General features: G+C 57.9%; 1 protein-coding gene across 18 annotated transcripts in view; it reads left to right on the top strand.

The window, feature by feature from the left end:
• Positions 1-8819, top strand: part of ADGRB2 (adhesion G protein-coupled receptor B2) — a 36896-nt gene extending 28077 nt beyond the window's left edge. For 7 of the 18 annotated variants that reach the window (XM_019659818.1, XM_019659906.1, XM_019659835.1 and 4 more), the window contains 10 exons: positions 118-203; positions 504-602; positions 2714-2885; positions 3200-3295; positions 3650-3689; positions 4311-4930; positions 7319-7354; positions 7645-7758; positions 7858-7914; positions 8326-8819. In XM_019659818.1, coding sequence (XP_019515363.1) covers positions 118-203; positions 504-602; positions 2714-2885; positions 3200-3295; positions 3650-3689; positions 4311-4930; positions 7319-7354; positions 7645-7758; positions 7858-7914; positions 8326-8511 — 1506 coding nt within the window. In that variant the 3' untranslated portion in view covers positions 8512-8819. Of the gene's footprint in view, positions 1-117; positions 204-503; positions 603-2713; positions 2886-3199; positions 3296-3649; positions 3690-4310; positions 4931-7318; positions 7355-7644; positions 7759-7857; positions 7915-8325 lie in introns of those variants that run through there. The other 11 variants (XM_019659870.1, XM_019659907.1, XM_019659884.1 and 8 more) reach the window with 9 other exon arrangements.
• Positions 8820-10775: the final 1956 nt, after the last annotated feature.

The raw sequence follows: 10775 nt of genomic DNA on the forward strand, positions 1-10775 counted from the left end.
GGGGGGAGGGGAAGGGAGGTTGACTCCTCCTTGCACTCCAGCTCCCACCTGGGGCTTTCCTGCCAGGAGGGCACCTGATAATCCTGTCTCCCTCGCCCCCTTCTGCTGGGCCCTCAGGTGAATATGCTCATTGGAATCATCGTCTTCAACAAGCTCATGGCACGGGATGGCATCTCAGACAAATCCAAGAAACAGAGGGCTGGGTAAGGGGGTTCTCTGTGACTTTGCCTTGTGGGAAATCGTACAGGGAGGGAGGGCTACGGCCACTCTCAAAGACTCAGAGCTCGAAGATGCGATTGACTGGCGCTCCCTAACCCTGGTGCATTAAGGGTGCAGGCAAGGTGGGCACTCAGTGCTCAGCTGCAGCCCCTCGCCCACCCTAACCCACCTCTCTCTCTCTCACCTGCCCTCCCCCTTCCACCCCACTCGGGGCTCATGCTGCCCCATCTCCTCCCACTTCCCATGTGTTTCCCCCCTTCTCCCGTGTCTGTGCCACACCCGAGGTCGGAGCGGTGCCCCTGGGCCAGCCTGCTCCTCCCCTGCTCAGCGTGTGGAGCGGTCCCCAGCCCCCTGCTCAGCTCAGCCTCGGCCAGGAACGCCATGTTAGTTGTGTCCCCTGGCGGGGGGGGCGGGGGGATGGGGGGGGACAAAAGACTGGGGGGCAGTGCCCTTGGTGGGGGGAGGAGGGATATCAGCCTAGTATCTTGGCAAGCTTGTCCTGCCACACGCTCACAAGGGCTTGGCGTTGAGGTGGCAGAAGGCATTGGGAGTGAATGTCTGTGCTTCCTGGAAAACGCTGGATTCCTGTGCCCACCCCTTCCTCCCACCCCTGCCCTCACTGCTGGCTTACATTTGATCTAGGCAGAGCTGAAAACCCCTCCTTAGGCCCCAACCTACAGAGGTTCATAGAATCTCAGGGCCTTAGCATTTTTGAGCCCATAGCATTAGAATTAGAACGATAGAATCTTAGACGAAGACAATCAGAAGCTAAGAATGTTAGAATGTGAATCATAGTCTTATCACCTGTCATAGAATCTGAGAGTTAGAATTTCACAGGCATTGAATCTCAACCAATTGGGAGACAGAGAATCTTGGAGGTAGAGAATTATGTCACCGAGACACCCCTGTCCTCGGCAGCTGAGAATCTTAAAATCCCAGCCATGCGCAGATCCACAAGAGCCTGAGGCCCAGCATCCCACCCAGGGCCGGAAACCCATCTCAGCCTGGCTGGCCGGGGGGGGGGGTCCAGCTTCATCTCGCACACCTCCAGAGCCAGGGATCTCACTGCTTCTGGAGGCAGCTGACACCGTCTCTGGGAAGCCGTGTGGAATAGAAAGCTCGCTGTCACTTGGGCTGCCATCTGCCTCTCTGCCTCTCTGTCAGAACTCGTAGTTAAAAGCTTGGGTTTTGGAGGCAGCCAAGTTGGGTTTGCATCCCAGCTTGGTCTCTCTCTGCCCAGCTGGGCCCACTCCAGTTTCCTGATCTGTAAATTGGGATAGTAATTCCCATGCCTGTTTATTGGAGTTGTTTTGCTCACAATGTGAACTAATGTATGTAAAGTGTTCAGTGTAGAGCCTGGCAGAGAATTGGTGGTTAATCACTGATAGCTCTTATGACTCTGATTAGGCCCTCTCCCAGCCTTGGCTCTGCCCCCGGGGGCTGTGGAGACCACTGTGCCCGCCCCTGGCTAGGCTGAACAGCCCCCAAGCGCTCTTCCTAGGATGGGTCTTGGCCCCCTGCCCATCTTTCTGCCTTGTTCGGAGCTGTGCCCACCCCTGCCTGACTCTCCCACCAGGGGTGTTCGTGAAGCAGAGTGGGCTGGGTGTGGCACCTGGCCCAACAGGGCAAGACTGCCCTCCTGTGCCCATGTGGGCTATAGCCATTGATGGCAGGTTGGCACTGGTGCCTGGATGCAGGGTCCTTCTGCCTTTTCCCCTCTGCCCTCCCCGGTCAAGGAGTCAGGGGATGTGTGGGTTTGGCCCTGATCGTGGCTTTTACACCCAGCCCCGGCTATGATCTTTCTGCTCTGAGCAGCCACCGAGGGCCTGGTGGCTTCTCCTTGGGGAACCGAAGGGGATGAGCCTCTGCTGCACCAGCCCTGGCCCCTATCTTCTCCCCCCAAATTTGTGCTCTGTGACGTCCTCCATGTGCTCTGCCTGTTTAATCTTTCTGCCTGTGTGTCTCTGGCTGTCTCATCCTCTCTCTCACTGTGTCTATCATCTCTTTGTCCCTCTTCCTCTCCCCCTCTCCCAAAATCTCTGGGGATGTGGCCCAGGCCTGTGATTCTGTGCAAATTGGGGCTGAAAGCCACAGCATCTGCATCTGTCACCCTTCTTGTCGTCTCTCCCACCATCCCTTTCCACCTTCTCTGGCTCTGCCCCCGATGCTGCCTCTGCCTCTGCCTCTAGTGTCAGCATGTCCCACGGTGTCAGTGTGTCAGTGTGTCCTCCCCATGTTGTCAGTGTGTCCTCCCCTCTCATCTCTCCTGGTCCCTGCTCTGGCCCCACAGTTCCCCACCTTCTTTCTCTGTTCTCTGTTTCTCTGCCTTTGGTTCCTCAGCCCCTCTCTGCTTGGGACCATTACTGAGGCCTTGGAGTTTGGGTCCCTGCCAGTCTTGGGCAGCTTAAGGGCCCCAGGCTGAGTGCAGGCCTGGACTCGGCCCACTCTGTCTCCCGGAGTGTCACGCTGATGGACCGTCTGCTGCTGTCTTCAGGGCCTCCCTCTGGAGCTCCTGTGTGGTGCTGCCTCTGCTGGCGCTCACCTGGATGTCTGCCGTCCTGGCCATGACAGACCGCCGCTCCGTCCTCTTCCAGGCCCTCTTTGCTGTCTTCAACTCTGCGCAAGGCTTTGTCATCACAGCTGTGCACTGCTTCCTGCGCCGAGAGGTGGGGCCGGGCCTCTCCTGTCCTTGCGCACCCACCTCACCAGGCCAGTCCTCTCACTTATCCTCGCTGTGCAGACAGGGAGGATTGAAGCCCCACCCAGGCCTCCAGCGGGGCAGCCCTTGGTGTGGCAGCCCGGAGCCTGGGGCAGCCTTGTCCTTGGTCTCTTGGTCTCCTGGGGCTCCGTCTCCCCTCTGACCTTCCCCTAGGCTGGATGTGCTTCTGTCCTTCCACATCTGACTGGGGTGGGAGGCACAGCCAGTGGCGGCCAGGGGCCCTGTGGCGGCCTCAGGACAGCAGATACCTGCTGTCCCCAGGTCCAGGACGTGGTGAAGTGCCAGATGGGCGTGTGCCGGGCTGATGAGAGTGAAGACTCCCCCGACTCGTGTAAGAATGGGCAGCTGCAGATCCTGGTGAGTGAGGAGGCCTGGGCAGGGCACAGTGGGTTCTGAGTGTGCCCTCCCCCATTCCCCTGCCCCAGGCCCCTCCCTCACCTTTCCCATCCATGGCAGGGAGAGGACAGAGATCAGTTTTAATTCAGGCTCAGCCACTGACCGCTGGGTGACATTGGGCAAATCTTTCCCTTGTTCATCTTCCCCACCTATCAGGTGGGGCTGGAGTGGACCTGTCCGGGGTCCCTCTGGGCTGTGTTGGGCAGTATGCCATGGGCAGCACCTCTGGGTGGGTAAGGAGGGGACTGAGCCCCCCTGCACCCACCCTGATACATTGATTCTCTGCCCACCTGCTCTGTCCCTCTCTGCCTATAGTCAGACTTTGAAAAGGATGTGGATCTGGCTTGTCAGACAGGTGAGTCTGCCTGTGCGGAACTGAGAATGGCCCCCAAGGGAAGAGCAAGAAGGGAGGGTCCCCAGCCCCATCGTGGGAGGCCCTGATAGGGTTCCGACTGTGGGATTTAGCTTTAAGAGTCAGACAACCCTTAGTGGATTGAAGGCTGTGAGCACACTTACTATGTGACTTCAGGCAAACAATTTACCACTCTGAGGCTTAACTGGATTAGGGGATGTCAAATGCCTAGCAGGGTGCTTGGCACCTAGTGTTTCCATGGTTCTTACCGGAACTCTTGCCAGTTTTGTCTCCTGGGGAGGAACTGCATAGGGACGGGGGAGGAGCAAGACCCGTTGGACAATCTCAGGGCAGTGGAGCCACAGGGCAGGGCCTGCAGCAGAGGCTGACCTGGGAAAGCTGGTCCTTGGCTCCATTCTTTGCCCTGCCTTGCTGTGGGCCTCTGGGCCAGTCGTCTTCTTAACCCCTCTGGTGTTGGAGAGAGTACTAAGCCCCCAGCCATCTCTCCAGGACTCAGTTTCCGCCTCCATCTGCGCTCAGGGACTTGGTACCTGCCCAGCCTGGACAAAGGCATCTGGGTCTCCTCCTCCCCAGGACTTACCTTCCTCTCACTCCTGCCCCCAGTTCTGTTCAAGGAGGTCAACACTTGCAACCCGTCCACCATCACAGGCACACTGTCCCGCCTGTCCCTGGACGAGGACGAGGAGCCCAAGTCCTGCCTCGTGGGTCCTGAAGGTGGCCTCAGCTTCTCACCGCTGCCTGGGAATATCCTGGTGCCCATGGCAGCCTCACCAGGGCTGGGGGAGCCACCTCCCCCCCAGGAAGCCAACCCTGTGTATATGTGTGGGGAGGGCAGCCTGCGGCAGCTGGACCTCACATGGCTACGGCCAACTGAGCCGGGCTCCGAGGGGGACTACATGGTGCTGCCTAGACGGACTCTGAGCCTGCAGCCTGGCGGTGGGGGCGGAGGTGGTGAGGACCCTCCGAGGGCCCGGCCCGAGGGCACCCCCCGACGGGCCACCAAGGCACTGGCCCACACTGAAGGCTACCCCAGCTTCCTGTCTGTGGACCACTCAGGCCTGGGGTTGGGCCCTGCCTATGGGTCTTTACAGAACCCCTATGGGATGACCTTCCAACCGCCACCGCCAACCCCCAGTGCCCGCCAAGTGCCCGAGCCAGGGGAGCGCAGCCGGACCATGCCCCGCACTGTGCCCGGCTCCACCATGAAGCTGGGCTCGCTGGAGGTGAGGGGCTGTAGAGCATAGGGTTAGGGTGGGGTGGGAGGCCTGCCCCCATGTGCCTGAGACTGCATCTAAGTCCCAGGCAGCAGCCGTGAAGGGAAAGCCGGCAACCTCCCCAGAGCAGCACCTTTGTACGAAGTTGCTGGGAATGATACGCTGTGCATTTCTAACCTCTGCTTGTGCTCATGGCAGCCCCAAGGAAATCCTGGCTTCTCTGAACTCAAGTGGGCTTGAACTTCAAGTGCTGAGGGTGCACTTCTTGATGTATTCACACTTGCTTTAGTGCTGACTTTGGGGTAACCGGTTAGGATGGGTCTTCCTTTAAGGGGCCTGTGGCTCAGGCCAGGTGCTGTATTGTTAGCAGGGAGACATAATGGGCTGAAAGCCTGGGTCTCTGAGTTATGCATGTCTGGACACTGCTGATCAGCAGTGAGATCTTGAGCAAAATCTCTCTCTGAGCCTCAATCTCTCTTAGCCTTAGTAGCTCCGAGCCTCAGTTTCCTCATTTGTAAAGTGGGGATAACAGCAGCCTCTTTGTAGAGTTGTGTGATATAAAACATTTGTCTCTGTGTGGAGCAGCTAGGAAGTGCTAGATAATTGGGAATTGCTGCTATTGTCAGCCTCAGCACTGCCCATAGACCTGTGGTAATTGACCATCCCTTTCCTGAGAAAATGTCAGCCCCTCTGTCTCCCTGCCTGTGTGGTTTCTGTGGGTGCCCCACCATCCCTCTGGCTTCCTCAGACCTGCTCCCTGCACGGAATCACTGGGAACAAGCAGGTGGTAGTGACCCACTGTAGAACTCTAGAACATTCTAGAACTCTACTTGGAGGGATAAGTGGGCTATGGATAAGAAAAGGGGCAGGAGTTACAGCTCAGACACTGTTGGCTGCTCATGTTCGGCCTCCAAAAGCTGCTCCCCATCCTCCGCACTAAGGAAATAAGTTAGCAACTAGAAGGTTCGCGAGGTTGGTTTTTCTCCCAAAATGTTTCTTGAACATTTGGTGCCTGCTCCTGTTGCAGATGGCAAAAACAGGAAGGCGTAACAAAGACAGAAAACTCGACGTTGGCATTGGGGGTGGGAGGCGCTCAGCATCATGGCAGGTTTTGGTCTGTGGATACCTGCCCATGGTTGGACCACTGAGGAGGGGCCAGCATTGCGCTCCTTGTGTGGGCGGTGGCAATAAATGTGGCAACGTCTTGAGAGGTCAAGGATGGCATCCGGAATTCTAGCGTGGGCAGCTGCAGGGGGGCAGAAGTGGAGGAGTGGGTTTGCGGCCAAGGATTCCACATTTATTCAGTTGGGCACTGCTGTGTGTGCAGGGCCTGTGGGCATCAGGGGGGCAGAGGAAGGTATCCTGCTGCCTCCAGAAAGCAAGGTGTGGCCAGGAACAGGGAGAACACACATGTGCGTGGTAAAGGGCAGGAGAAGGCCCAGGGCAGGGCGCACAGAGCCTAGTGTTGGGGAAGCCAGGGTAGCTGGTGGAGAAAGAGCCTGCAGGGAGGTCAGAGGAGGACCAGGAGAGTGGTGTCATGCAGGCCAGTGGTGGCAAGCATATCTGCTGGGCCTGGGACTTGGGAGATCTAGATGGTGGTTTTAGTATCATCCTTGAGGGCCTTGGGGCAAGTCCCTCCTGCTCCCTGGACCACAGTTGTCCCAGTGTAACCTGGTCTTGGTCTCATGAGTGCTCCATTTCAGCATTCTAAGACTAAGGCCTCCTCCTTGAGCGTTACTGGACACTGTGTAGGTTGTTGGGGACTTCGAGGTGATCTTGGGCAAGTGAGGGCCGGAGAGGTATGACAGGGTGGGGAGGCCAAGGAGGCAGGGCCTGGTTTGTCAGGAAAAGGGGCAAGGCAGAGTCAAAGGAAGGACTGAAAACCTGAGTCCTTGTGTTTGCAGGACAAGTGCAGGGTTCCGGGGAGAGGGGAGCCCATGGCTGGCAATGAGAAAGGGACAAGATGGGGCAAAGGTGGAATCCGGGGCACAGAGGAAGGGCTGTTTGTTCTGTGATCCCGTGTGGGAATCCGTGTCCCTGCCACATTGGAAGTCTGCACTGGGACATTTGGCCCGTGTGCGGTGCATGTCTACACGTGTGCCAGTGTGGGTGTGCTCCCTGTGAGTGTCCGTCTGCGTGTGCATTGCAGGGGCGGCAGGGAGTGAGGGCCTGGGGCCGGAGCTGCAGCCCTTGGCAGGGTAGTGCCTCAGCTCCTCATCCCTCAGGCTGCAGCCCCTGTTCCCACAACCCCAGGGGCTGCCCTTTCAGAATTCTCAACTCCTGGGCTTGGTCTGGGGGAAGGTGCAGTGGGCAGAGCCTGGGGTACCAGGTTTCTAGCCCCTGCATATGGTATAAAGCTTTCTCCTCCTTCACCGCCTCCTCGCTGCTCCTTCCCAGCGAAAGAAGTTGCGGTATTCAGACCTGGATTTTGAGGTAAGTGTTGTGTGTATGTGTGTGTTGGGGCGGGGTTGTCTCTGGAGGGTCCACTCCTAAAACTAGCCCAGACCCCGTTGCAGAGCCTGACACCACAAGCCTGCGGTTTCTGTGGGATCCTCCCAACATTCCTTTCCTGCCCAAGCCTGTAGCCCTGCGATAAAGAGAGAGCCAGGCCTTGTCCTAGAGGGGCCAGCAGCAGGCAGGGATGTGGGGACCCAGGACACTCAGTACCCTGAGTGGGGGGCTGGCTCGCGGTGCTGCCCCACTGGGTAGCATCTCCTCTGAAGCCCTGTGGCTCCCAGAAGGTGATGCACACCCGGAAACGGCACTCGGAACTCTACCATGAGCTCAACCAGAAATTCCACACTTTCGACCGCTACCGCAGCCAGTCCACGGCCAAGGTGAGGGTTCCTCCTGTGGTTGGCCCTGCCCGAAGCTCTGGGCCTGAGCTGGTGCAGTGGCCCCTGGGGTCAGACCCTGACCCGTGGCCCCCGTTACAGAGGGAGAAGCGGTGGAGTGTGTCCTCGGGTGGGGCAGCCGAACGGAGCGTGTCCAGCGTAAGTCCCCCTGGGCTGGGGGTGGGAGGGTGAGGGGACTCCAAGGGGTTCATTACCTCCCTGCCCATCTCCTCTGCTTGGGCAACCTCAGCCTGCCTTACCAAGGGCCTTCCCATGGCATAAGCAACAGCTCTGGAGTTGCTCGGGGATGGGGAACGTTGACAGGGATTCCCCCAGGGTCTTGAGTGTGGGCAGACAGGAACCATGGTCTCAGGGGACCATGCTGAGCACAGAGGTCTGTAGCCCGCCTCTGGAGCCAGGCAGCTCTGTATTTGAACCTGACTTTAGCACCTGATTGCTCAGTAGCCTTGAGCATCACCGGCTCTTCTGGGCCTGCTCAGTTTGTCCTTCTGTACAATGGGTGAGAGGGTATTGGCCCACGTCCACGGGCCCTTCCGTCTCCCCACACAGGAGAAGCCCAGTCCAGGGGAACGTCCCAGCTTGTCCCAACAGCGGCGACATCAGAGCTGGAGCACCTTCAAGTCTATGACACTGGGCTCGCTGCCCCCCAAGCCCCGAGAACGGCTGGCCCTGCACCGGGCAACAGCCTGGGAGCCCACAGAACCACCAGATGGCGACTTCCAGACAGAGGTGTGAGTGCCACGCTGGACTGTCCACTGCGTATAAATATATATATCTCTCTATTTTCACACTCCACTTTGGAACTACCCAGGAGCCAGCGCCCCCTCCCCTCTCCCGAGGGCTGGGCAGGGAGGCGCAGTGGACTCAGCCGGGCTGGGGGAGCCAGACACAGCTTGGCCTGGGGGGCCAGGGCCCTTCCCTGTTTCTCAGAGGTCCCTCAGCCACTGGAGCTCCATCTTTGCCCCAGCCTGTCTGTCTCTGTCCCCGGCTGGGGAGGGGGGAGGGGGACTTTGTTGGGAATAAACTTCACTCTGTGGATTTTGCTGCTGAGCTGTTTGCTTCTCCCAGGTGAAGGCCCAGCCCTGGGACCCTAACTTTGTTCCTCCAGCTCCTTGGTTCACCTTGCTTGGTCTTGTACGATGGAATCGGGCCGGCCCTGATTGGGAGGAGGGCACCTGGACTCTGACCCTATCTTTGCCCTTGAATCCCTGGGTAACATTGGACACATCCTTTTCTGTGTCGGGGCCTGGGGTAAGCAGATGGGGAATGTGGAGCGGGGCCCCTTGCTGCTGGCCTTCCCCAGTGGCTGTGAGGGTCATGGCTGCCTTTCACTGGGGCCCAGAGGCCAGACCGCCTGAGCTGGAGCCCAGGCAGAGCTTAGTGACCTCAGTTTCCCCATCTATGAAATGGGGATGGTACTAGTACCTACCTTATAGGGTTGTTATGAGGATAAAACAAATTAATACATGTATAAAGCACTTAGTGAGTGCCTGGCACAGAATAAGCTCTTTAAGTATCAGCTGTTATCCTGTGGCACTTGGTCTCATGATGTGCTCTGTGCTAGGAGCTTCACACACATGACCCCTGACCCCTCACCATAACCTTGCTGGAAGGTTTTAGGTTGTCCATTTTGTAGAAAGGAAAAGGAGGTCAGAAATGGAAGTGACCTGCTCCAGGCCACAGTCAGAGGCAGGGCTGGGGTCTCGTCTTTATCAGCGCCCTCTGGTAAGACGGGACGCTTGCGCTGAGCTTCCAGGGACCTCGTCTTTATGGCTACAGAGGAGTGGCAGGGAGCCTCAGGTTCAAGGGCTCCAGGTGGGTGTGGGATAGAGGGGCCAGGCTGGCTTGGTGCCAGAGGGCAAGGGTGGGAAGACTCATTCCTTGGGCGTCTCCTTTACTCGCCCGAGTGAATGGACCCTTGCTTCGTTCCCTGGCACCCAGGAAGAGGCGGGTGTAGGATCAGTGTGTGGAAACATCTTGCAGTAAGCACCGTGGCTCTTCTGTGGTCACGCAGCAGCAGGAGCAGGGACCACAGATGCACTGCCGGCCTGGTCGTTTAGTGACATAGGCGCCTCTGGACCCCTCTCCAGGGACCCTGAGATACAGATGCAGGCCCTTGGAAATCTGACCGTCTCTGGGGGCAGCCAACATGTCAGAGGGAGGGGTTAGGTGCCGTAGGAGCCTCCCCTTGGGCAGCCCCAGCACTTACGTGTACAGAGCACTCAGGCAGCACCACGTTTGAGTCTTTGAGGTAGGTATTGCGACTCCCCCATTTTACAGATGAGGAAATCAAGGCTCAGAGAGGGACGTGACTTTCCAAAACTCCCACAGCTTATAAGTGACTATATTAGGACTTGTGGCCAGGAGTGGCACACTCCCAGTACCAGGCAACCAGTTTGCTAAAGGGTTGCAAGCTGCAGCAAGGACAGCAGTGGGCATGTATGGCAGGCACCCCAGCCCACCAGGCTTCCATCTCCCAGCTCCCATCACTCAGCTTTGCCTCCAGAGGGAGAGAAACTTTTCTCTTGAATTCCAATCAGAAAACCCCCAAGGAAGGGCTCTGATTGGCTCCAGGCAGGGGGTAGGGCACTGTGATTGGCAGCCCCCTTGGGAACTTCTGGGGGTGGGGAGAAGTTGTAGGTCTCCAAAAGAGGGGGGCCTGTTGCCAGAAGGGGTGATAGGCTCACACAAACAAAGCCCCGGTCCCTGACCCTGGGTTTCCTTACTTGTAGGCCTGATAGCCCTTCCATTTAGGCTAATATCTAACAACCTGTCATTTCTTTCCTGGACTTGAATTCCTCACCTCATTGTCCTTATTTTGTCGTCTTCCAGTCTCCAGTCCTTTGTCCATCTGGCTCAGGTGTGAGCTTTCCAAAAAGCAGATCTAGCCAGGCTACTGCCCTGCCCAGAAGCCTTCCAACGATCCTAGAATAAGCCTAGAATGCAAGACCCTTGGTGATGTGGCCCTTGCCCACCTCTCCTGGCCCATCGCTCACCCC

The sequence above is a fragment of the Hipposideros armiger genome, unplaced genomic scaffold (genome assembly GCF_001890085.2).
Source record: "Hipposideros armiger isolate ML-2016 unplaced genomic scaffold, ASM189008v1 scaffold_10, whole genome shotgun sequence".
In the NCBI taxonomy this organism is placed as follows: Eukaryota; Metazoa; Chordata; class Mammalia; order Chiroptera; family Hipposideridae; genus Hipposideros; species Hipposideros armiger.